The 27,699-nt window shown below is 38.0% G+C and overlaps 1 protein-coding gene and 2 long non-coding RNA genes across 4 annotated transcripts; all 3 read left to right on the top strand.

Annotated features, from left to right (window-relative positions):
• The first annotated feature begins 288 nt into the window (after nucleotides 1-288).
• On the top strand, nucleotides 289-27,699 carry LOC114173910 (cytochrome P450 CYP82D47-like). 2 transcript variants are annotated; one of them, XM_028058584.1, is made up of 3 exons: nucleotides 289-1,081; nucleotides 26,331-26,582; nucleotides 26,838-27,699. In XM_028058584.1, the coding sequence occupies exons 1-3, from the start codon at nucleotides 362-364 to the stop codon at nucleotides 27,465-27,467; spliced, it is 1,602 nt and encodes a 533-aa protein (XP_027914385.1). In that variant the 5' UTR covers nucleotides 289-361; the 3' UTR covers nucleotides 27,468-27,699. The 2 variants fall into 2 exon arrangements, with proteins under 2 accessions (XP_027914385.1, XP_027914384.1); XM_028058583.1 differs by lacking the exons at nucleotides 26,331-26,582; nucleotides 26,838-27,699 and adding an exon at nucleotides 1,590-2,451 and having other exon boundaries at nucleotides 289-1,333.
• LOC114173912 lies at nucleotides 13,233-14,960 on the top strand. The gene is made up of 2 exons (XR_003602632.1): nucleotides 13,233-14,190; nucleotides 14,271-14,960. It is a non-coding gene; the product is annotated as an uncharacterized LOC114173912 (long non-coding RNA).
• Nucleotides 23,360-25,087, top strand: LOC114173911. Its single transcript, XR_003602631.1, has 2 exons — nucleotides 23,360-24,317; nucleotides 24,398-25,087. It is a non-coding gene; the product is annotated as an uncharacterized LOC114173911 (long non-coding RNA).

Raw genomic sequence — 27,699 nt, 5'->3', positions numbered from 1 at the left:
TCAGAATTTTAGTTGCTAGCATGTTTTTACCAATTGAATAACAAAAAAATAATCACTGGAGACAAAAATTATGTGTCATGGATTTAATACTTTATGGCAAATTTAAGAGCAACAAGTTATTGTGAAAAATTCCAGTACTGCAACTAAGCAGACTTCTGGACCGACCAATTTTTAATTTTTGTTTTGAAGTCTATTGAGTAAACAAGACTTTACGTTAATCATGCACAATTAATAAATCTGAAACATTTGACTTTCACGAACCTGATCCATCTGTATGTCAAAAAGACAACGAGGTGCACTGTTTACTAAGCTAAACACAAGGAAAAAGAACATAAACCAAATTTAAGGTAGCCTACTCAACATGGCCATTGCCATGATCATGGATGTTTTCCAGCTCCAAACGCTGATTTTAGGCGTTCTTGTGTTGCTTGTAGGTGCCTTGCTTTATCAGTTAAAGAAGAGAAACGGTCCTAATGCAAAGACCTTCACTGTGCCTCAAGCAGCAGGAGCATGGCCTATTGTTGGTCATTTGCACCTCTTCGGGGCTCATCAACTTACACACAAGACACTTGCGGTGATGGCTGAAAAACACGGAGATATTTTCACAATAAAACTTGGTTCAAACAAAGTTCTGGTGTTGAGTAGCTCGGAGATGGCCAAAGAGTGTTTCACTGTCCATGATAAAGCATTCTCCACCAGGCCATGTATTGCAGCAACAAAGCTAATGACCTACAACACAGCAATGTTTGGTTTCGCTGCTCATGGACCCTATTGGCGTGAGATGAGGAAATTTACCACTATTGAGCTTCTCTCTAACCAAAGGATTGAATTGCTCAAGGATACAAGAACATCTGAGTTAAAGACTGCAACTAGGGAGGTATACAAGTTATGGTCAAGAGAAGGTTGTCCAGAGGGAGGAGTTTTGGTAGAGATGAAGCGGTGGTTTGGGGATTTGACGAATAATATTGTTCTGAGAATGGTGGGAGGGAAGCCATATTATGGGGCTAGTTGTGATGCTTGTGCTGAAGGTGAAGCAGGAAGATATCAGAAAGCTATGAGGGAGTTTATGAGTTTGTTTGGGGTGTTTGTATTATCCGATTCAATTCCGCTTCTGGGGTGGATAGATAACAATGGATACAAAAAGGCTATGAAGAGAACAGCTAGTGAAATAGACACTTTGGTTGAAGGGTGGCTGGAGGAACACAAAAGAAAAAGAGAGGTGAGTACAAATGGAAAGGAAGAACAGGATGTCATGGATGTTATGCTGAATGTTCATCACGACCTTAAGGTTTCTGGTTATGATTCAGACACGATCATCAAAGCTACTTGCCTGGTAAGTGTGTTCATATTAGTATATACAATAATTTCAAAAGGAATTAATCCAATAGAAATACATGACATAAGATAATCAGATTGTAAACTGATTCATCAACATAAATCATAATACAAATCTGATTCAGTACAACATCCATCTTTGGTTTAGAACAGAACAAAACAAATTTTGAAGCTAAAAACACTGCCTTTTTTTTTTTTTGTATAGATTGATATCTGACATTGAATTCCAACCATGAGCTTGTGTACTTTTGCAGAATCTGATTTTGGCAGGAGGAGACAGCATCATGGTGGCTCTGACATGGGCACTATCTCTGCTTCTAAACAATGAAACGGAGCTTAAAAAAGCCCAAGAAGAATTGGACACTCATGTTGGGAAGAACAGGAAGGTGGAGGAATCTGACATAAAGAAGCTGGTGTACATCCAAGCCATTGTAAAGGAAACCATGCGGTTGTATCCACCAAGTCCTATTCTCACCCTTCGTGCAGCAATGGAAGAGTGCACATTTTCATGCGGCTATCATGTTCCTGCTGGCACACATTTGATTGTGAATACTTGGAAGATCCAAAGAGACGGTCGTGTCTGGCACGATCCTCTTGATTTCAAGCCTGAAAGATTCTTGACAAGCCACAAAGACGTTGATGTAAGGGGTCAGAACTATGAGCTCTTCCCTTTTGGTTCTGGAAGAAGAGCATGCCCTGGGGTCTCACTGGCTCTGCGTGTTGTGCACTTGACATTGGCTACACTCTTACATTCTTTCAATGTTGCTTCGCCTTCGAATCAAGCTGTAGACATGACAGAGAGCATTGGACTCACAAATTTAAAAGCAACCCCACTTGAAGTTCTGCTAACCCCACGTTTAGATTCAAAGCTTTACGAGGACTAGATTTTGTTATGCTACTTTTCTCGGGGCTAATAAAAAGTTCAATGAAGCTTCTATCTGTTGTTATGTAATAATTCTGCACTTCTGGTTCACATTCCCCAAGATTGTATCGTCTTTCTACTCTTGGCTACTAATGCTGTTCGCAGTGAAATTGTAAAAATTGCAGGTTTAGTATATATGCAAACATCTACGTACTAAAGATTTTCGATATCGATATAGATTATTCATTCTCTTACCTTTCATTGCCCGGTTTCTAGATCTGTCCAATAGTTCCACGTTTAAAGGAACTCATGGATAATAGATTCTATTCCTTTAAATCTGTATAATTATGGAAAAAATTGTTTAGATCTTTCAGCTAACGAAGTAAAGGGTGATGATTGATTACATTTGCCTATATGTGTATTATTGTAATCACATGTTTCTTAATCTGTAACAGATATTTTATGTTTGAATGAAATTTTAATTAATTATCCAATCAGTACCTTATTTTCTTTAATCAATACTAGATATAAAAGATGGGCAAGGAGTGTTTTACTGTTGATGACAGAGCATTCTCGAGCAGGCACTGTGTTGCAGCCTCAAAGCCAATGGACTACAACTATTTAAATTATTGTTACTCCTCATCAACATATGTATATGTACTAATACTGATATAATTCAAGTCACAATGACATTTGAAGGATTTTTGGGCCTGGAGGAGTGCGTGTTTGCATGAAGGCCTGGTCCAAAAATATGTTGATGGATTCTGGCCCATCCATTCTCTCTCTTCTTCTGCAGGATTTTCCACGTCCCACGTACTCAACTAATTTGAATTACTGTTCATATTGCTATTGATTACCGCCTCAGTGCAGTTGCTTGTGCTAAAATTTGGTTTCTCATCACCCACTTCAAAATTTTCTTTGCTAATTTGAGTGCTGCACTACCACTAAGATTACCGTGCTACAATCCCTACTAGACAAGAAATTATTAGGTGGTGCTGAACCACGCCATTTCAACAAATATTTAATTACTCATAAATTGCATAACCCAAGAATTTGATTTTAAAAAGCAGAGAAATGAAATCTGATCCACACGAAAACTGCAAAATATCTGAACCCAGAAAAGGATGTAATCAGAATTGAAGTTTCTGAGTCTATACTGCTCGATTTCCGCCAGTTGTAACGAGAGAACTACTACAATCTTTGTGAACCTAATTCACTGCATGCTATGGCCATTAGACCCATTACCAGTGCGTAGGGATGGCAACGGATCGAGGCGGGTACGGGTATCATGATCCCATCCTCATCCCCATAATAAAAATTTATCCCCATCCCCATCCCCAATACAACTTTTGACCCATCCCCATCTTCACCGGGTAACGGGTATTTTCTTATACCCATACCCATTTTTTTATTGTTCCATATATCAATTAAATATTTTTTATAAAAAAAATTTAAAAATCACACCAACGGAATCATGATACTATCAAAATATTCAATATTAAAATAACATACTCTTTTTGATTTTCATGATGTCAAATATTAAGAAAAATATTATAATAGTATAAATCTCAAATTAAAGTATCAAATAACAACTAAATAAAATTCAAATAATTATATAAAAGCTAAAAAATTACACATTACTAAAATTTTATAATAACCAAAATGTTATAAAATAAAGGTAATAAGAGAGACAAAGGAGAGGAAGAATAGAGAATGAGAGAGTAGGGAGCAACTTCTGGTTTTATGTGTGTCTAATTACTGATAGGACGAGTCCTATTTATAGGTACAATATGGTAACCCAGAAAGGATATAAAATCAAATAGTAAATACAAAATATTACATCATAAAGAGTAATGAATAATATGATTATCAATCATATGAGTAATTGTATAAATCAATGGACGACCATTAATTCATAACACTCCCCCTTGGGTGTCCATTGATAAAAGAATGTGCCTCGTTAAAACCTTACTAGGAAAAACCCTTTGGGATAAAAACCTAGTGAAGGAAAAAGAGTACATCATTCTATATAATATTGTTCTTTGCATCTTCTAATTTCTCCCCCTCATGTAAACTTACATCATTAAGATGGCGGAGTCCAATCCTATGAACCAATTGCTCAAAAGTTCTCCTTGGCAAAGACTTTGTAAATAAATCTGCTAGATTTTCACATGAGCGAATCTTTTGGATCTCTACATCACCATTTCTTTGAAGATCATGAGTGAAAAAGAATTTTGGAAGAATATGTTTTGTTCTGTCTCCTTTAATATATCCTTCTTTCAATTGAGCAATGCATGCACTATTGTCTTCATATATCGTTGTTGGTTTCATTTTTCCCAAGGATAAACCACAAGTTTGTCGCACATGTTGAATTATAGACCTTAACCAAACGCATTCACGACTTGCCTCATGTAATGCTAAAATTTCTGCATGATTTGACGATGTTGCTGTTATTGTTTGTTTCACAGATCGCCATGAAATCGCTGTGCCACCACATGTGAACAAATATCCTGTTTGTGATCGACCATTATGAGGATCTGATAAATAACCTGCATCTGCATAACCCATTAGATCTAATTTTGAATCATTTGGGTAAAACAAGCCCATATTCATAGTGCCTTTAAGGTAACGGAGTATTTGTTTTACTCCATTCCAATGTCTTCTTGTAGGTGAAGAACTATATCTTGCTAACAAATTTACAGCAAATGCTATATCGGGTCGAGTATAATTAGCAAGATACATTAGTGCTCCTATAGCACTAAGATATGGTACTTCAGGACCAAGTAGTTCTTCATCTTTTTCTTGAGGTCTAAAAGGGTCTTTATCAACATCTAATGACCTCACCACCATTGGAGTGCATAGTGAATGTGATTTGTCCATATAGAACTTTTTAAGCACTTTCGTTATATAAGCTTCTTGATGTACAAGAACACCTTTGTTTAAATACTCAATTTGTAATCCCAAACAAAACTTTGTCCTTCCAAGATCCTTCATCTCAAATTCTTTCTTTAAACAATCAATTGCCTTTGTGAGCTCATTAGGAGTTCCAACTATGTTTATGTCATCTACATAAACAGCAATTATGGCAAATTCATTCTCGGATCTTTTCATATAAATACAAGGACAAATAGGGTCATTTTTATACCCTTCCTTTAATAAGTACTCACTTAGACGGTTATACCACATACGTCCTGATTGTTTCAATCCATAAAGGGACTTATTCAATTTTATTGAATAATCCTTTTTAGAATTTGCTTTGTTGGGCACATTAAATCCTTCAGGGAGTTTCATATAAATATCATTTTCCAAAGAGCCATACAAATAGGCTGTAACAACATCCATGAGGTGCAGATTCAAACCTTCTTGTGCAACAAGGCTAATTAAATATCTAAATGTTGTTGCATCCAATACTGGAGAATATGTCTCCTCAAAATCAATACCAGGTCTTTGTGAAAAACCTTGAGCAACTAACCGTGCTTTGTATCTAACAATTTCACCATTCTCATTTCGTTTTTGTACAAAAACCCATCTGTACCCAATAGGTTTTACACCCTCAGGTGTGCGAACTACAGGTCCAAAAACCTTTCGTTTAGCAAGCGAATCTAATTCTGCTTGGATTGCATCTTTCCATTTTGGCCAATCATTTCTTTGCCGACAATCTTCAATTGTCATTGGTTCTTGATCATCATTGTCACTTATGACATCCTTTGCTACATTATATGCAAAAACCTCGTCAATATTGACTTTATTTCGATTCCATATTTTATGATTCATGACATAATTTATTGAGATCTCATCATTTTCAACAATTTCAGGTACCTGAGGTTCTTCTGGAACCGAATCATTGATTATGTCAAAAGAATCTTTTGGGACTTTTACCCCCTCGATTAGGCCATCTTGCCTTTTTTCCCTTTTTCTCACACGAGGATTTTTATCTTTGGAACCCAAAGGCCTACCACGCTTTAGGCGTGTTTGAGATTCATTTGCTATATTAGATTGTCCAACAGGAATATCAATTCTGATTGGAGTATTAGCAGCGGGTATATGCGACTTAGTTACCCTTTTTGTGTCAGTAAAAGCATCTGGTAATTGGTTGGCCAATTTTTGTAAATGAATTATCCGTTGAACTTCTAGTTCACACTCTTTTGTACGAGGATCAAGATGAGATAATGATAATTCATTCCAACCAATATCTTTTTCCAGTTTCTTTCTTTCTCCCCCTAACGTTGGAAAAATTGATTCATCAAAATGACTATCAGCAAATCGAGCTGTAAATAAGTCACCTGTTGATGGTTCAAGATATTTTATTATCGATGGAGAATCATATCCAACATATATTCCCAAACGTCTTTGAGGACCCATCATAGTCCTTTTTGGTGGGGAAATTGGGACATATACAGCACACCCAAAAATTCTTAAATGAGAAATATTTGGTTGTTGACCAAAAACCAACTGTAAAGGAGAGTATTTGTGATAACTTGTTGGTCTGATGCGAATCAATACTGCAGCATGCAGAATTGCATATCCCCAAGTAGTCATTGGAAGATTAGCTTTCATAAGTAAAGGTCGTGCAATCAATTTTAGACGTTTTATCAATGATTCTGCAAGTCCATTTTGAGTATGAACATGTGCTACTGGATGTTCAACTTCAATTCCAATTGACATACAATACTCATTAAAAGCATGAGATGTAAATTCACCAGCATTATCAAGACGAATTTTCTTAATTGGATAATCTGGGAAGTGGGCTCTTAACTTGATCAATTGTGCTAATAACTTAGCAAATGCTTGATTTCGAGTTGATAGTAAACAAATATGTGACCATCTAGTGGACGCATCAATTAATACCATGAAATATCTAAATGATCCACATGGTGGGTGTATTGGACCACAAATATCACCTTGTATTCGTTCTAAAAATGAGATTGACTCATTTCTAATTTTTTCTGGTGATGGTCTTATTATCAATTTTCCATGCGAACATGCAGTACATGAGAAATCATTGGACTGAAGAAGCTTTTGACTTTTAAGTGGATGTCCACATGAGTTTTCAGCTATTTTTCGCATCATGATATATCCAGGATGACCCAACCGATCATGCCAAACAAGAAATTCATTCTTATTTGTAAGCTTCTGGCTTACAATAACATGCGTCTCAATCGCATTAATATATGTGTAGTACAAGCCATAAGAGAAGGCTGATAATTTCTCCAATACACATTTTTTATTTGACTCAATTTGAGTGATATAAAGATATTCAACATCTCCTTCATTATTTGTCTCAATATGATATCCATTTAGACGAATATCCTTGAAACTTAATAAGTTTCTATTGGACTTAGGAGAATAAAATGCATTTTTAATATGCAATCTTGTACCTCTTGGCAGAAGTACTGTAGCTCTTCCAGAGCCTTCAATTATATTTGTAGTACCAGAAATAGTACTAACATTGACTTCTCGCATTACCAAAGTAGAGAAAAATTTATTACTCTTGAGAATTGTATGAGTTGTTGCACTATCAGCAAGGCACAGATCCTCATCATTGGTGTTAATGCCAATATTCATTCTTCATATAAACATAAATATCAATATTAGAGATTACTTTGTAAGAGGAGAGAAAGAAAAAAAAAATAAAATAAAATAGAGGATTTTATTCATAAAAACATAAAAACTTGTACATATAAAAGCAACATGAATTAAATATAAAACATTGTCTTAAAAATTAATCATAAAATAAAATTATTTTCTAACACTCCCATCACCAATAAGGTGATCAATGCTTCCATCGGGTTTAGAAAAGAAATCACCAATATCAAGATGAGTAGTATCCATATGACCATAATCAGAATCACCATCTTCATAAGCAAAGTGTGTTTCTACATTCTTCTTTTTAAGTGATTCTTGGTAGAGTTCAACAAGATGCTTTGGTGTATAACAGGCACGGGTCCAATGACCTTTACTACCACAACGGTAACATATATTTTCAGCCTTTTTGCCATTATTTTCACCCCTTTCTTTTTCCTTTTTCGCATTCTTGTTCCACTTCTGTTGATGAAGTTTCTCTTTGAAATTTCCTTTATAACCATGTCCACGACCATGATTAATAGCACGACCACGACCACGACCATGGCTACGACCACGGCCAAAATTACGACCACGATTATTATTATGGTCTTGACCTCGTCCATGATTATATGGATCAGATGTTGCTGCATTCACTTCTGGGAATGGAGCAGAACCAGTTGGTCGGGCCTCATGATTTTTCATCAAGAGCTCATTATTTTGTTCAGCCACAAGAAGGCATGAAATCAATTCAGAATATTTGTGAAAACCTTTTTCACGATACTGTTGTTGCAAAAGCAAATTAGTTGCATGAAAAGTTGAGAATGTTTTTTCCAACATATCTTCATCAGTAATTCTTTCTCCACATAGAGTCAATTGAGAAGTAATTCTAAACATTGCAGAATTATATTCACTTACAGTTTTAAAATCTTGCAACCGTAAATGCATCCAATCATAACGAGCTTTTGGCAAAATCACGGTCTTTTGATGGTCATATCTTTCTTTTAAATTTTTCCATAGTACAGAAGGGTCTTTTATAGTAAGGTATTCAATTTTCAACCCTTCATGAAGATGACGACGAAGGAAAATCATAGCTTTAGCTTTATCTTGTTCAGATGCTTTATTTCCTTCTTTAATAGCATCACCCAGACCCATTGCATCTAGATGAATCTCAGCATCTAAAATCCATGATAAATAATTGTCCCCCGAAATATCAAGGGCCGCAAATTCAAGCTTTGCAAGATTTGACATGTTTTAGAACTAGCACATAAAATATTAATATAATCAAATTTCATGTATGAAATTATTAAAATCAAATAATAATAATAATAATAATAATATGACAGAGAAAAATAAATCAAACAATTATCATTACACAAAAAAAAAAATGAGATAAAGTTTGTGAATGAGAAAAAGATTAGAAAGAACCTCGATTAAGGAATATAGAGCGTTGTTCTTAGGGAGAAAGAAGAAAAAAAAAATATGCCTTCACGCTCAGTTGGATAACCCTCGTGCTGATAACGTGTTATAAAATAAAGGTAATAAGAGAGACAAAGGAGAGGAAGAATAGAGAATGAGAGAGTAGGGAGCAACTTCTGGTTTTATGTGTGTCTAATTACTGATAGGACGAGTCCTATTTATAGGTACAATATGGTAACCCAGAAAGGATATAAAATCAAATAGTAAATACAAAATATTACATCATAAAGAGTAATGAATAATATGATTATCAATCATATGAGTAATTGTATAAATCAATGGACGACCATTAATTCATAACACTCCCCCTTGGGTGTCCATTGATAAAAGAATGTGCCTCGTTAAAACCTTACTAGGAAAAACCCTTTGGGATAAAAACCTAGTGAAGGAAAAAGAGTACATCATTCTATATAATATTGTTCTTTGCATCTTCTAATTTCTCCCCCTCATGTAAACTTACATCATTAAGATGGCGGAGTCCAATCCTATGAACCAATTGCTCAAAAGTTCTCCTTGGCAAAGACTTTGTAAATAAATCTGCTAGATTTTCACATGAGCGAATCTTTTGGATCTCTACATCACCATTTCTTTGAAGATCATGAGTGAAAAAGAATTTTGGAAGAATATGTTTTGTTCTGTCTCCTTTAATATATCCTTCTTTCAATTGAGCAATGCATGCACTATTGTCTTCATATATCGTTGTTGGTTTCATTTTTCCCAAGGATAAACCACAAGTTTGTCGCACATGTTGAATTATAGACCTTAACCAAACGCATTCACGACTTGCCTCATGTAATGCTAAAATTTCTGCATGATTTGACGATGTTGCTGTTATTGTTTGTTTCACAGATCGCCATGAAATCGCTGTGCCACCACATGTGAACAAATATCCTGTTTGTGATCGACCATTATGAGGATCTGATAAATAACCTGCATCTGCATAACCCATTAGATCTAATTTTGAATCATTTGGGTAAAACAAGCCCATATTCATAGTGCCTTTAAGGTAACGGAGTATTTGTTTTACTCCATTCCAATGTCTTCTTGTAGGTGAAGAACTATATCTTGCTAACAAATTTACAGCAAATGCTATATCGGGTCGAGTATAATTAGCAAGATACATTAGTGCTCCTATAGCACTAAGATATGGTACTTCAGGACCAAGTAGTTCTTCATCTTTTTCTTGAGGTCTAAAAGGGTCTTTATCAACATCTAATGACCTCACCACCATTGGAGTGCATAGTGAATGTGATTTGTCCATATAGAACTTTTTAAGCACTTTCGTTATATAAGCTTCTTGATGTACAAGAACACCTTTGTTTAAATACTCAATTTGTAATCCCAAACAAAACTTTGTCCTTCCAAGATCCTTCATCTCAAATTCTTTCTTTAAACAATCAATTGCCTTTGTGAGCTCATTAGGAGTTCCAACTATGTTTATGTCATCTACATAAACAGCAATTATGGCAAATTCATTCTCGGATCTTTTCATATAAATACAAGGACAAATAGGGTCATTTTTATACCCTTCCTTTAATAAGTACTCACTTAGACGGTTATACCACATACGTCCTGATTGTTTCAATCCATAAAGGGACTTATTCAATTTTATTGAATAATCCTTTTTAGAATTTGCTTTGTTGGGCACATTAAATCCTTCAGGGAGTTTCATATAAATATCATTTTCCAAAGAGCCATACAAATAGGCTGTAACAACATCCATGAGGTGCAGATTCAAACCTTCTTGTGCAACAAGGCTAATTAAATATCTAAATGTTGTTGCATCCAATACTGGAGAATATGTCTCCTCAAAATCAATACCAGGTCTTTGTGAAAAACCTTGAGCAACTAACCGTGCTTTGTATCTAACAATTTCACCATTCTCATTTCGTTTTTGTACAAAAACCCATCTGTACCCAATAGGTTTTACACCCTCAGGTGTGCGAACTACAGGTCCAAAAACCTTTCGTTTAGCAAGCGAATCTAATTCTGCTTGGATTGCATCTTTCCATTTTGGCCAATCATTTCTTTGCCGACAATCTTCAATTGTCATTGGTTCTTGATCATCATTGTCACTTATGACATCCTTTGCTACATTATATGCAAAAACCTCGTCAATATTGACTTTATTTCGATTCCATATTTTATGATTCATGACATAATTTATTGAGATCTCATCATTTTCAACAATTTCAGGTACCTGAGGTTCTTCTGGAACCGAATCATTGATTATGTCAAAAGAATCTTTTGGGACTTTTACCCCCTCGATTAGGCCATCTTGCCTTTTTTCCCTTTTTCTCACACGAGGATTTTTATCTTTGGAACCCAAAGGCCTACCACGCTTTAGGCGTGTTTGAGATTCATTTGCTATATTAGATTGTCCAACAGGAATATCAATTCTGATTGGAGTATTAGCAGCGGGTATATGCGACTTAGTTACCCTTTTTGTGTCAGTAAAAGCATCTGGTAATTGGTTGGCCAATTTTTGTAAATGAATTATCCGTTGAACTTCTAGTTCACACTCTTTTGTACGAGGATCAAGATGAGATAATGATAATTCATTCCAACCAATATCTTTTTCCAGTTTCTTTCTTTCTCCCCCTAACGTTGGAAAAATTGATTCATCAAAATGACTATCAGCAAATCGAGCTGTAAATAAGTCACCTGTTGATGGTTCAAGATATTTTATTATCGATGGAGAATCATATCCAACATATATTCCCAAACGTCTTTGAGGACCCATCATAGTCCTTTTTGGTGGGGAAATTGGGACATATACAGCACACCCAAAAATTCTTAAATGAGAAATATTTGGTTGTTGACCAAAAACCAACTGTAAAGGAGAGTATTTGTGATAACTTGTTGGTCTGATGCGAATCAATACTGCAGCATGCAGAATTGCATATCCCCAAGTAGTCATTGGAAGATTAGCTTTCATAAGTAAAGGTCGTGCAATCAATTTTAGACGTTTTATCAATGATTCTGCAAGTCCATTTTGAGTATGAACATGTGCTACTGGATGTTCAACTTCAATTCCAATTGACATACAATACTCATTAAAAGCATGAGATGTAAATTCACCAGCATTATCAAGACGAATTTTCTTAATTGGATAATCTGGGAAGTGGGCTCTTAACTTGATCAATTGTGCTAATAACTTAGCAAATGCTTGATTTCGAGTTGATAGTAAACAAATATGTGACCATCTAGTGGACGCATTGTCGCAACCGTAAACGCGACGGGACGACGAACCAAAAAAAGAAAACGGGTTTTAAAAAAAGAGATTTGGGAGTCGCCACCATAGTTATTCCGGAAAACTATGGAAAACCATAAAGATAAGACAAGTCTGCGAAAAACAAGATTTTGGATCCGGGAGTCGATTACGCGTAGGAAAGGTATCACCACCCTACAACGCCCGCCCGAGGGCGGTACCTTTAATCAAATATGCCAAGTTGATGTGATTTTCAAAATGTTAATTTTCCCCAAAAATAATGAGAGTAGAATGCTAAAAAGAAACAAAAATATTTTTTTAATTTTTTGGGCCCGACAAGGATTGACCTTGGTCCTACGTATTCTCATGAAAATGAGAAATCAGGGTTACGTAGTTCTTTAAAAGCTTGTTTGTTTGAAAATGTTGATGTTTTTTATATTTTGAAAATTTTGTATTTTTTTTGATATTTTTGGATTAGTTGAAGATTTGTGTCACATGACGCGAACGGTCGGACAGACACTAAAAAAGAGGAAAGAAAACTTTTTTTGGTATTTGAAAATGAGTGTCACGCGGTGCGAGCGACCGGACAGACACAATAAAGAGAAAGAAAACTATTTTTGGTTTTTTAGATTTTTCCTATTTTTTTGATATTTTTAATAATTTTCAAATATATTTGTTTTTTTTTTAATAAAAGAAATTAAAAAGGTGAAATTTATTTTAAAAAAAGGGATAAAAAAGGAAAAACAAAATATGAGGTACATGGGTAATTAGTGGAAAGTGCATAAAGTAATTTGCGGGAGGTGCATGAAGTAAAATAAAAAGAGCCCAAAATAAGAGATAAATACAAATGAGTGGTGGGGTCAATAAAATTGGAAGTGTGTGAAGTAGAATGTGAGTTGCACACAGTAACAGCGAACAAACGAGTCCAAAACAAAATAGGGGTGTGGTGTTGGTAAATATAGGGGTGCGCAGAAAAAATAGTCAAACAGTCTAGCTCAAATAAAAGGAGGTGCAGGCATAAGAAGAAGGGGGTGTACGAAGTAAAGGGGATGTGGCATATGAGACACCTAAACCCTAATTGCTCAAAGAAAGCCTCCTCTCCATCTCTCTCGACACCAACACGCTGCCACTGGCCACGCCAGCGAGTGCCGTTGCCTACTTCACCGCGCTGCCCTCACCTCTGCTCCGCCACGCCGCCCCGCGACTGGTTGCCGGCGACGCTAATCGACGCCGGAGGGTCGTCCTCCCTCTCGGCGGCTCAACCACCTTGCTTTCACTCATGCACCGGAACGCAACTCCAAGAGATCAACGCCGACGCAGCGCCTGCAACCCACCGTGAACGCCGCCACCGCCGCGATCGACGCGCGTCGCCTACGGCGCCCATTTCCCCTTCTGCGCGAGGATTTCTTCCCGGTCGAAGCTCCGCGCGTTCATCCGCTGCCAGCCCGTCGCGATCGCTTCGCGTCGCACCGCCTCGCCGCCACCGTCGAGGGAAACGTCGGCGCCGCTGATGCGAACAGGGGGTGCGTCCTCTCCTCTAATCTGCGAGGTCGAACAGAGGCCCACGGCGATAATGTTGGTGAGCGAAACTAGAGCCGCTGTCGTTAAAGCCCCGACTCGCCGGCGGCTCTGTTTCGATTGGAAGTCTGTGATCGGGGAAGATTAAGACGGGGGTCTTTGGTGCTATTACGGATTTCGGTCTGGTGTGATGTTGAGTCGCAGAGATGGGGTTGTAACAAAGGTAATGGGTGGTGTATATTGAAGGTAATGGGTGGTGTATATTGATGGTGAAGAATGAGTGTGGTTCTGGTTTTTGTGCAGGTGGGAGACAAAGATGATGGCAAGTGAGTAAGCGGGTGAAGACGCGCTCTACAAAACCGTTTGTGAAGTATGTTTGGGGTTCTGGTTTGGACCTCCTGCAGGTGGATGAATGAAGCACGAGCTTTTTGGTGTGTTGATGATGGGTGAGGGGGATAGAGTTTGGGTTGCCGTTTTGGTTTGATTGGTTGCGAGAAGAGAAGGATGAATTGGGGGTTAGATGATGGGTTGAGGAGCTTGTTCTGACTGGCTATGTGCTGATGAGTGGTGAGATAGTTCTATCTTTTCAGTTATTTCGTGCAGGTCGGATGAATAGCGATGAGCAAATAGTAACGAAACGAGGACGACAACATCTCAAACCAATAAAACATAACAAATCCAGCAGAATGCAAGATCATATTCATTCAAGCAACCAACATAACACAAGATCATATTCATTCCAAGGTTCACGTTAAATTGGTGCTTACCTCTTGTAGTCTCCCTGTGTTGGTAGGGTGTGATCAATGGAGGCTCCCCTGTTCTCGTTCTTCCTTTCAGATGATTCCTTTCCGATGATACAAGGGTGCTCTCTTCTTTTTTGTTATCTGTTCTGAAATGCGAAATTGTGTATCCTCCCCGTTGCTCTCTTGCTCTTTGTGATATTGTATCCTCCCTTCTTTTCAGAATGGTTTGACCGTTCTTCTTCCCATGCCAGTTTCCTCTTTCGCTCATATTTTGTGTTGGTTTTAGAAAAGGGCCAAAAGCGAAATGTGGGTTGGCTTCTGCCATTCCACCGGCGCTGGCATGCAGTGATACACCTCCCCACCATTTCCTTTCTCATGCCAAGTCTCAAGAGTGCAGAGAAAGCGCACCATTGACTTTCATTTTAGTTTTTCTCATTTTTATTATTTTCACCCCCTTTTTTATATTTTTTCAAAAGAATAAAATAAAAGTAAACGAAAATATTAAAATTTAAATTAAAAGTTTAAAGATAAAATTAAATAAAATAAAAAGGATAAAATAAGATAAAATAAAAAATTAAAAAAAAAGGGATGAAAGTAAAAGTAGGAAAATATCTATATACAAATCAATGCTCACTTTTTCCTATTTTTCCCTTCTCCTAATTATTTGAAAAAAAATTTTTATTTCTTACCCGGACGAAATTGGGTGTTGACAGCTGCCCCTCTTTACTTAGATTTTACCGATAATATGAAAATTAACTTTTCATAATATCATAGTAAAAGATAAGTAAAGATAGAAACACTAATTTCGTTCGAGTTTTGACAAGGAAGAAGGTGAATAAAATTGATTTAAAGAAAAGTGATGACCAATTCTAAGAAGAGGGTCAAGATCCGGAAGATGAAGATGGATTCAACCAGATCTTATCCAGAAAGGAAGGAAGAAAGAAATCACTGACCATTCTATCAGAGAGGGTCGTGATGTCAAACAGACGTTGAAATTTTATCTTTTTGTTTTCCATTTTTTGAAATTATGCGTTCTTTCTTTTATTTTGTTTTTGAAAATTTGAATTTTTTTTTTTGAATTTTTTTTTTTGTTTTTTTTTTTAAGATTTTTTTCTATGTGCTTTCATGTTTTGGATTTTTTTGTTTGAAATTTTTATGTGTGGATTTGACCATTCCTAAGGAGATGATCTTTATGTAAAGAAATCGATAACCGTTGCCTCGTAGAGGGCCTCGATGCAACCAAGAAATCAACGACCATTGCTTTGCAGAGGGGCTTGATGTAATAAAGAAATCAACGACCATTGCTTTGCAGAGGGCCTTGATGTGAAGGAATCGATGACCAATCCCATGGAGAGGGTCTCGATGTGACAAAGAGAATCAATGACCATTCCAAAGAAGAGGGTCTTGATGTAAAGAAATCGATGACCATTGCCTCGCAGAGGGCCCTCGATGCAACCAAGAAATCAACGACCATTGCTTTGCAGAGGGGCTTGATGTAATAAAGAAATCAACGACCATTGCTTTGCAGAGGGCCTTGATGTGAAGGAATCGATGACCAATCCCATGGAGAGGGTCTCGATGTGACAAAGAGAATCAATGACCATTCCAAAGAAGAGGGTCTTGATGTAAAGAAATCGATGACCATTGCCTCGCAGAGGGCCCTCGATGCAACCAAGAAATCAACGACCATTGCTTTGCAGAGGGGCTTGATGTAATAAAGAAATCAACGACCATTGCTTTGCAGAGGGCCTTGATGTGAAGGAATCGATGACCAATCCCATGGAGAGGGTCTCGATGTGACAAAGAGAATCAATGACCATTCCAAAGAAGAGGGTCTTGATGTAAAGAAATCGATGACCATTGCCTCGCAGAGGGCCCTCGATGCAACCAAGAAATCAACGACCATTGCTTTGCAGAGGGGCTTGATGTAATAAAGAAATCAACGACCATTGCTTTGCAGAGGGCCTTGATGTGAAGGAATCGATGACCAATCCCATGGAGAGGGTCTCGATGTGACAAAAAGAATCAATGACCATTCCAAAGAAGAGGGTCTTGATGTAAAGAAATCGATGACCATTGCCTCGCAGAGGGCCCTCGATGCAACCAAGAAATCAATGACCATTGCTTTGCAGAGGGCCTTGATGGCGAAGGAATCGATGACCAGTCCCATGGAGAGGGTCTCGATGCAATGTTGATTTGACCATTCCAAAGGAGATGGTCTATACCTGGACTTGACCATTCCCAAGGAGAGGGTCGTTGTTCGAAAGGAGAAACCTGAGGTTTGATTTTGATGCATTGGCAAACATCACATGGGTGCTTAACATTGGTGAGACTTGTACAAAATAATTGTACTGGTTTGATTTTTTTTCAAATTTTCTCTTTTTGAGCAATTTTCTTTTTTTAATCAACTTTCATTGATTTTTATGATGTATGATGGATGATGTGATATGATGAGAGTATGATAGTGATGAAACATGATGAGAAGAATTCTTTGCACTTTTTTTTACATTTTTTTTATATTATTTATTATTTATGATTTATCATTTGTTTTTGCCATAAAAACTAGACTTAAGAGACTAGGCGAGCTGGGCTTTGTGGGCCAGATAACTTAGGCTTTGAGGGTGAGATGAGATAGGCTTAGCGGGCCAAGTGAGATGGGCTTTCTGGGCCGGTGCGGAACTAGGCTTGTCGAACCAATACATAATTGGGTTTGGTGGGCCAATACAAAACTGGGCTTGGTGGGCCAAAACAGAATTGGGCTTGGTGGGCCAGTACGAAACTGGGCTTGGTGGGCCAGTACAGGACTGGGCTTGCTGGGCCAATACGAAATTGGGCTTAGTGGGCCAGTACAGAGCTGGGTTTGGTGAGCCAGTACGAGACTGAGCTTGGTGGTCCAATACGAGACTGGGCTTGTTGGGCCAATACGAAATTGGGCTTGGTGGGCCAATACGGAATTTGGCTTGGTGGGCCAGGCAAAGTTGGGCTTGGTGAGCCAATACGGGATTGGGCTTGGTGGGCCAGGCAAAGCCGGGCTTAGAATATAAGTCATTCATATGAATGAAGAGGACCGCTAATCCAAGAAGTGTCAAGAGGATGATTCTGGTAAATTGGTTCCTTCAGAAGAGACAATGGTTTGAAAAAGTATGATGCATGACAATGCTCACTTGTGTTATGATCTCAAGATTTTTGCTTTTTGTATCTGGTGTCAAACATGGCATGATGATATGACATGCGAATGATTTTGCATGATGGAAAGCATGTTTTCTCATTTAAAGTACCAGGGTCAAAACATTGTTATAGAGATCAAGATCTTGAAATGCATGAATGCATGATGAAAAACTTGTTATGCTCTGCAATTTTTTTGAAGTTTTTTTTTTTTTTTCTAGAGTCAATTGTTCTCTTTGTAATCATCAAACTCATTGTTTTTTTTTATGCTTTTGAAATTGAGGAATGTCACAAACTTCAAGGTTTAATGTTCAAGATGATAATACACATGACTTTCTCTCTTGCGACATCCTGCATGCTTGCTTGAATTCACAGACAGGTGAAAAACGAGGATATTTGGAAGAGTTTTGAGGAAATTGGGACAACAATGTCGACACGTCTTTCATCACACACTCCTTTAAAGGGGATGTAATCTGTGAATTCAGGATGAAAAACACAAGAGACCCAAAAATTGCCCCAGTTGTGGTATAGAGGAAAAATGGGTATGAGGATATGGATCAATGAATGTTATGGCGAGATGCTTATGTAAAACCCGCAAAGCTGCCCCAGTTTTGGTATACACAAAAAAAATTTGATCAACCAATGAGTTTTGTTTCACCAGATGGTGATTTATGAGCATTGGGGTGAGAAATTCTTGTGGGACCTACATAACTGCCTAGTCTTAGTGTTTGGAGAAGAATTTGAATGAACAAGGGGTATTGTTTCAAAAAAGGTAGTGGAAATGGAAAGGATTGACTAAAACAGATTGGATGAAAAAGATTACCCCCAATTGGTTCGTTTTCTTGCTTGCTTTCGACTGGATAACAAGGAGTTCTCCTCTTCCTGAGACATTACTTTTGTTTCATTCTTTTTGCACTTTTTCATTTTTGTTTCATTCATCCATTTTTGACGACTGCATTGTTAGCCATGTCGCCTTATCAGAGAATTAATCTTTAAGAAAATCAGAGCAATCATTCTTCAATCTGTGTGGACTTCTAATAGGCTTGTAACGTGGTTGTGGGCTAAGAGGTTTTGAAAGAAAGGATACAAAGGCCCAAATGAATGTTTATCAGTTATCACTTTTTGAAACTAGAGTTATCATATAGGTATTGGATTACCTATTTGTCAACTTTTTGAACATTTTTTTTTAGATCGTGTTTTCATTTTTCATTTGTCATAACTTTATGATTTTCTTGCCTTTTGGCTTATTCTTCCTTGATGACTCCTTTATTTAATTACTGAGTGCTTTCTAGGTGCATTTGAGTTGACTTCTAATGATAACCCTTGTTGGGGAGAAATTTTGAAAAAGATTTATTTTTGGCTCAATGGGGTAGCAAGAGATAATTTTACTTTTTTGGATAGAGAAAGATGGCCACACATCATTTCAAATTCAAATTGCATTGTTTTCAATAGATTAATTATGCGACAAAACTCGATGATCTTAACGCGAATCATATTTTTCTTTCCTTTTGCCCTTTTTTTTTTTTTTTTTTTTTTTTTTTTTTTTTTTGCCAAGACTGCCCTCTCGGGTTTTCAATCTAGTAGTATAAGCAAGAATAACCTTGGCAAATCTGCCCCAATATAAAGGTTTGGGTTTATTACTCTGGGCTGGGAAAATGATGTTAGGACAAATCCTTTTATTTTAGGAGACCGGATGGTGAAGCTTTCATACAATGCATGCGCGAACGTCTTAAAAGAAAAAAGTCAACTTATTAATCTTGATTGAAAAATTAAACCACATGACAAAATGACATTGTTTTTCATTCTTTACTCTCTTTTTTTGTTTCATTTGTTTTTTTTATTTAAAGCACGAGTTTGATGATTTGCAAGAAAACAAATGACTAAAATGTGACCATCTTGCTTTCTTTTATTTTATTTTTCGCGACACCTTTTTGGACTTGTTCTTGATGAAAGATAAGATATATATTATGCTTGAAATCCATGAAGGAGAGCAGTTCAGCTAGACATAATTGTCATAACAAAACAGAAGAGAAACCACACCACTATCACAATATGAAAAACATGAAATTGCCAATGTCTACAACGCATGAAGGTCTTCATGTAGGGGAATTTTCGTGCCCCAATGGAGGATTTTCTTCTACATCGGGTTGTCCTCCTCCAAATGTCAACCGTCCTGAATCCATCAAGGATTGCACCTTGCGCTTTAGAGCTCCACATGTTTCCGTTGAATGTCCTGACACTCCTCCGTGATAATCACATCTGGCATTTACATCATAGTTCTTCGGGTATGGAGGTCGTACAGGCCTGGTAGGACAAACCTTTATAAGGTTTTTACAAAGGAGATATGGTAAAATCTCTGTGTAAGTCATGGGGATATGAGTGAAATTCATCACCTTCTTCTCCTGCTTGTAATCTCCTTTCCTAATGGCCTGATTATATTCATTACATTGCAACCTTTGAGGATAGACAATGAGATGCGGATTAGCTATTTGTTCTTTATTCTTCCCACATCTGGGAATATGCTCATTCAAATTTGCTACCACATTCAGGTCGAGTGCAATTTTTCCACTTCTTATACCACCCTCAACCCTCTCTCCAATTATCACTATATCAGCCAAGTTCGAGCAGACACTACTTATCATGTGTTCATAAAATGGTGATCGTAGGGTATTTAGGAATATGTTAACCATCTCCTTGTCATTCAAAGGAGGCTCTACTTGAGCAGCAATCTCTCTCCACCTTTGGGCATATTCTCTGAATGATTCAGACTCCTTCTTCACCATGTTCTGCAATTGCAATCTGTCAGGAGCCACATTCATGTTATATTCGTACTGCTTCATGAAAGCATCTACCAGATCCTTCCAAGACTGGATGCGTGAAGGCTCAAGACGAACATACCAATTTAGCGCCATGCCTGCCAAACTATCTTGGAAGACATGGATCAACAGCTTTTCATTGTGTGCATGCGCAGCCATCTTTTTGCCATACATCATGATGTGGCTCTTAGGACAAGTGGTCCCTCTATATTTTTCAAACTCAGGTGATTTAAACTTTGGAGGTATCACTACATTCGGGGCTAAGGACAATCCTATAATATTTTCAAACTCAGAGCTTCCTCCACCTTCCATGACTCTTATCCTTTTCTCCAGCATTTCTAACTTGTTATTGGTTGCTTCGACATCCACTGATATGGCAGCATAGTGTGGAGGCTTCATCTCAGGTTCCTTCGTTGATGCCACCTGCACAACATTTGGTTGAACATTTCCCAGAAGCTCTGTAAGAGCGGTTGCCCCTAGTTCATTTTCATCTCTGATATGAGTTACAGATATGTGATCAACTGTCTTTTGGGTATATGCTTGTCTCATATCCTCTTTGATAGGTGGAATGTAACTTGAAGGGAGGCCATAAGGTGGGAATGTTTGGATCATCTGATCTCTTGGCTGATGTGGTGGAGCTGAAGTTTCCTCACTGTTTAGTAATGCTCTTAAGGCCTCCAGGATCTGACTGATTTGTTCTTTCAATTGCTCGACATCAGCTTTCACCGCTTCTTGAGTCTCTCTCATATTCTCCATGATCTTAGCAAGTCCTTCAAGGTGCCGCGACTTTCATTTTATTAGCATGAACTAATGAATGCAAAAAATAAATGCATGTAATGCAAGGCCTAACCATGCCTATGCAACTGGTATCAACATATGAATGCATTATGCTAGATGAAGTGACGATGCATGCTATGGATTAAAAGACTATGTACATGCTACTATGAACAAAGATAAGTGAATGCAATGCAAGTTTGTGCCCTAAGAGGCACTTATTCACTTTGTATGCCGATGTGATTAAAGAGCACCATGCATGATATGCAACTAATTAAAAACAAAAACCTACATGAGATGTAACGCATGTGCCTTAAGAGGCATTTATTCGCATGATATGAAGATGAAATGTGATACACTTATTTGAAAACACTATGCATGATATGCAGAGTGACATAATGAAATGCATGTTTACGCCTCAAGAGGCGCTTATTTTCATGAGATGTGATGTATGATATAAAAATTATATGCATGATTGCGCCTAAATAGACACTTATTCACATGTCAATTATGCACACAAAAGGTGAGGGTTAAAGCAAGCAATCTCCCTTCGTGCCTTAACAGAGGTTTAGCACCTAATAGATCTAAGATAAAGTACATGCGCTCACCGGGATGGTTCCCTAGTACCTGATGGTCAAGGTCATTAGAGCCATGGCCCACTCCATGGCATTTCTCACGGCAGTTGGTAATCAACAAGAAGTGAGAGTACCAAAGGAGCAAGCAAACTCTAGTTGGGGTTCTCACAATGACCACTTGGGAAGTTCATCCACTATGGCACTGTTACACAATCCCCTCTAATTCTAAGTTACACAGACCCGGGTATAGGGCCCCACTCATGATATGCACAATGTGTGTGTGAAGGGAGAATAATGCATACCTAAACCCCCACCTACAGAATAACCAGAAAATTTCCCAGGAAGATATTGCAATTTCAAAATATATATCAAAATAGGCACAATAATTCAGACACAATCTAAGAAGAAAATATATACAACCACATATGAAGACAAGAATACAAAAATAAAAGAAAGGAGAAAGAAAACTTTAGGAAAATCACATCAAGTTTGCATTTCTAATTAAATGGCTTGACTCTCTAGCGTCCCCAGTGGAGTCGCCATCTGTCGCAACCGTAAACGCGACGGGACGACGAACCAAAAAAAGAAAACGGGTTTTAAAAAAAGAGATTTGGGAGTCGCCACCATAGTTATTCCGGAAAACTATGGAAAACCATAAAGATAAGACAAGTCTGCGAAAAACAAGATTTTGGATCCGGGAGTCGATTACGCGTAGGAAAGGTATCACCACCCTACAACGCCCGCCCGAGGGCGGTACCTTTAATCAAATATGCCAAGTTGATGTGATTTTCAAAATGTTAATTTTCCCCAAAAATAATGAGAGTAGAATGCTAAAAAGAAACAAAAATATTTTTTTAATTTTTTGGGCCCGACAAGGATTGACCTTGGTCCTACGTATTCTCATGAAAATGAGAAATCAGGGTTACGTAGTTCTTTAAAAGCTTGTTTGTTTGAAAATGTTGATGTTTTTTATATTTTGAAAATTTTGTATTTTTTTTGATATTTTTGGATTAGTTGAAGATTTGTGTCACATGACGCGAACGGTCGGACAGACACTAAAAAAGAGGAAAGAAAACTTTTTTTGGTATTTGAAAATGAGTGTCACGCGGTGCGAGCGACCGGACAGACACAATAAAGAGAAAGAAAACTATTTTTGGTTTTTTAGATTTTTCCTATTTTTTTGATATTTTTAATAATTTTCAAATATATTTGTTTTTTTTTTAATAAAAGAAATTAAAAAGGTGAAATTTATTTTAAAAAAAGGGATAAAAAAGGAAAAACAAAATATGAGGTACATGGGTAATTAGTGGAAAGTGCATAAAGTAATTTGCGGGAGGTGCATGAAGTAAAATAAAAAGAGCCCAAAATAAGAGATAAATACAAATGAGTGGTGGGGTCAATAAAATTGGAAGTGTGTGAAGTAGAATGTGAGTTGCACACAGTAACAGCGAACAAACGAGTCCAAAACAAAATAGGGGTGTGGTGTTGGTAAATATAGGGGTGCGCAGAAAAAATAGTCAAACAGTCTAGCTCAAATAAAAGGAGGTGCAGGCATAAGAAGAAGGGGGTGTACGAAGTAAAGGGGATGTGGCATATGAGACACCTAAACCCTAATTGCTCAAAGAAAGCCTCCTCTCCATCTCTCTCGACACCAACACGCTGCCACTGGCCACGCCAGCGAGTGCCGTTGCCTACTTCACCGCGCTGCCCTCACCTCTGCTCCGCCACGCCGCCCCGCGACTGGTTGCCGGCGACGCTAATCGACGCCGGAGGGTCGTCCTCCCTCTCGGCGGCTCAACCACCTTGCTTTCACTCATGCACCGGAACGCAACTCCAAGAGATCAACGCCGACGCAGCGCCTGCAACCCACCGTGAACGCCGCCACCGCCGCGATCGACGCGCGTCGCCTACGGCGCCCATTTCCCCTTCTGCGCGAGGATTTCTTCCCGGTCGAAGCTCCGCGCGTTCATCCGCTGCCAGCCCGTCGCGATCGCTTCGCGTCGCACCGCCTCGCCGCCACCGTCGAGGGAAACGTCGGCGCCGCTGATGCGAACAGGGGGTGCGTCCTCTCCTCTAATCTGCGAGGTCGAACAGAGGCCCACGGCGATAATGTTGGTGAGCGAAACTAGAGCCGCTGTCGTTAAAGCCCCGACTCGCCGGCGGCTCTGTTTCGATTGGAAGTCTGTGATCGGGGAAGATTAAGACGGGGGTCTTTGGTGCTATTACGGATTTCGGTCTGGTGTGATGTTGAGTCGCAGAGATGGGGTTGTAACAAAGGTAATGGGTGGTGTATATTGAAGGTAATGGGTGGTGTATATTGATGGTGAAGAATGAGTGTGGTTCTGGTTTTTGTGCAGGTGGGAGACAAAGATGATGGCAAGTGAGTAAGCGGGTGAAGACGCGCTCTACAAAACCGTTTGTGAAGTATGTTTGGGGTTCTGGTTTGGACCTCCTGCAGGTGGATGAATGAAGCACGAGCTTTTTGGTGTGTTGATGATGGGTGAGGGGGATAGAGTTTGGGTTGCCGTTTTGGTTTGATTGGTTGCGAGAAGAGAAGGATGAATTGGGGGTTAGATGATGGGTTGAGGAGCTTGTTCTGACTGGCTATGTGCTGATGAGTGGTGAGATAGTTCTATCTTTTCAGTTATTTCGTGCAGGTCGGATGAATAGCGATGAGCAAATAGTAACGAAACGAGGACGACAACATCTCAAACCAATAAAACATAACAAATCCAGCAGAATGCAAGATCATATTCATTCAAGCAACCAACATAACACAAGATCATATTCATTCCAAGGTTCACGTTAAATTGGTGCTTACCTCTTGTAGTCTCCCTGTGTTGGTAGGGTGTGATCAATGGAGGCTCCCCTGTTCTCGTTCTTCCTTTCAGATGATTCCTTTCCGATGATACAAGGGTGCTCTCTTATTTTTTGTTATCTGTTCTGAAATCCGAAATTGTGTATCCTCCCCGTTGCTCTCTTGCTCTTTGTGATATTGTATCCTCCCTTCTTTTCAGAATGGTTTGACCGTTCTTCTTCCCATGCCAGTTTCCTCTTTCGCTCATATTTTGTGTTGGTTTTAGAAAAGGGCCAAAAGCGAAATGCGGGTTGGCTTCTGCCATTCCACCGGCGCTGGCATGCAGTGATACACCTCCCCACCATTTCCTTTCTCATGCCAAGTCTCAAGAGTGCAGAGAAAGCGCACCATTGACTTTCATTTTAGTTTTTCTCATTTTTATTATTTTCACCCCCTTTTTTATATTTTTTCAAAAGAATAAAATAAAAGTAAACGAAAATATTAAAATTTAAATTAAAAGTTTAAAGATAAAATTAAATAAAATAAAAAGGATAAAATAAGATAAAATAAAAAATTAAAAAAAAGGGATGAAAGTAAAAGTAGGAAAATATCTATATACAAATCAATGCTCACTTTTTCCTATTTTTCCCTTCTCCTAATTATTTGAAAAAAAATTTTTATTTCTTACCCGGACGAAATTGGGTGTTGACACGCATCAATTAATACCATGAAATATCTAAATGATCCACATGGTGGGTGTATTGGACCACAAATATCACCTTGTATTCGTTCTAAAAATGAGATTGACTCATTTCTAATTTTTTCTGGTGATGGTCTTATTATCAATTTTCCCTGCGAACATGCAGTACATGAGAAATCATTGGACTGAAGAAGCTTTTGACTTTTAAGTGGATGTCCACATGAGTTTTCAGCTATTTTTCGCATCATGATATATCCAGGATGACCCAACCGATCATGCCAAACAAGAAATTCATTCTTATTTGTAAGCTTCTGGCTTACAATAACATGCGTCTCAATCGCATTAATATATGTGTAGTACAAGCCATAAGAGAAGGCTGATAATTTCTCCAATACACATTTTTTATTTGACTCAATTTGAGTGATATAAAGATATTCAACATCTCTTTCATTATTTGTCTCAATATGATATCCATTTAGACGAATATCCTTGAAACTTAATAAGTTTCTATTGGACTTAGGAGAATAAAATGCATTTTTAATATGCAATCTTGTACCTCTTGGCAGAAGTACTGTAGCTCTTCCAGAGCCTTCAATTATATTTGTAGTACCAGAAATAGTACTAACATTGACTTCTCGCATTACCAAAGTAGAGAAAAATTTATTACTCTTGAGAATTGTATGAGTTGTTGCACTATCAGCAAGGCACAGATCCTCATCATTGGTGTTAATGCCAATATTCATTCTTCATATAAACATAAATATCAATATTAGAGTTTATGAGTTTGTTTGGGGTGTTTGTATTATCCGATTCAATTCCGCTTCTGGGGTGGATAGATAACAATGGATACAAAAAGGCTATGAAGAGAACAGCTAGTGAAATAGACACTTTGGTTGAAGGGTGGCTGGAGGAACACAAAAGAAAAAGAGAGGTGAGTACAAATGGAAAGGAAGAACAGGATGTCATGGATGTTATGCTGAATGTTCATCACGACCTTAAGGTTTCTGGTTATGATTCAGACACGATCATCAAAGCTACTTGCCTGGTAAGTGTGTTCATATTAGTATATACAATAATTTCAAAAGGAATTAATCCAATAGAAATACATGACATAAGATAATCAGATTGTAAACTGATTCATCAACATAAATCATAATACAAATCTGATTCAGTACAACATCCATCTTTGGTTTAGAACAGAACAAAACAAATTTTGAAGCTAAAAACACTGCCTTTTTTTTTTTTGTATAGATTGATATCTGACATTGAATTCCAACCATGAGCTTGTGTACTTTTGCAGAATCTGATTTTGGCAGGAGGAGACAGCATCATGGTGGCTCTGACATGGGCACTATCTCTGCTTCTAAACAATGAAACGGAGCTTAAAAAAGCCCAAGAAGAATTGGACACTCATGTTGGGAAGAACAGGAAGGTGGAGGAATCTGACATAAAGAAGCTGGTGTACATCCAAGCCATTGTAAAGGAAACCATGCGGTTGTATCCACCAAGTCCTATTCTCACCCTTCGTGCAGCAATGGAAGAGTGCACATTTTCATGCGGCTATCATGTTCCTGCTGGCACACATTTGATTGTGAATACTTGGAAGATCCAAAGAGACGGTCGTGTCTGGCACGATCCTCTTGATTTCAAGCCTGAAAGATTCTTGACAAGCCACAAAGACGTTGATGTAAGGGGTCAGAACTATGAGCTCTTCCCTTTTGGTTCTGGAAGAAGAGCATGCCCTGGGGTCTCACTGGCTCTGCGTGTTGTGCACTTGACATTGGCTACACTCTTACATTCTTTCAATGTTGCTTCGCCTTCGAATCAAGCTGTAGACATGACAGAGAGCATTGGACTCACAAATTTAAAAGCAACCCCACTTGAAGTTCTGCTAACCCCACGTTTAGATTCAAAGCTTTACGAGGACTAGATTTTGTTATGCTACTTTTCTCGGGGCTAATAAAAAGTTCAATGAAGCTTCTATCTGTTGTTATGTAATAATTCTGCACTTCTGGTTCACATTCCCCAAGATTGTATCGTCTTTCTACTCTTGGCTACTAATGCTGTTCGCAGTGAAATTGTAAAAATTGCAGGTTTAGTATATATGCAAACATCTACGTACTAAAGATTTTCGATATCGATATAGATTATTCATTCTCTTA

Source organism: Vigna unguiculata, chromosome 2 (genome assembly GCF_004118075.2).
Source record: "Vigna unguiculata cultivar IT97K-499-35 chromosome 2, ASM411807v1, whole genome shotgun sequence".
Taxonomy (NCBI): domain Eukaryota; kingdom Viridiplantae; phylum Streptophyta; class Magnoliopsida; order Fabales; family Fabaceae; genus Vigna; species Vigna unguiculata.
Note: the sequence above shows the minus strand (reverse complement) of the source record. Positions and strands in the feature narration are given on the sequence as shown.

Bases quoted from the DNA above. Each gene is read 5' to 3' on its own strand.
- LOC114173910 (XM_028058584.1), top strand. From the start codon at position 362: ATGGCCATTGCCATGATCATGGATGTTTTCCAGCTCCAAACGCTGATT. The intron at 1,082-26,330 runs GTGTTTGTATTA...AGTTTGTTTGGG, and splicing joins AGTTTATGAGTTTGTTTGGG to GTGTTTGTATTATCCGATTC. The intron at 26,583-26,837 runs GTAAGTGTGTTC...GTACTTTTGCAG, and splicing joins TCATCAAAGCTACTTGCCTG to AATCTGATTTTGGCAGGAGG.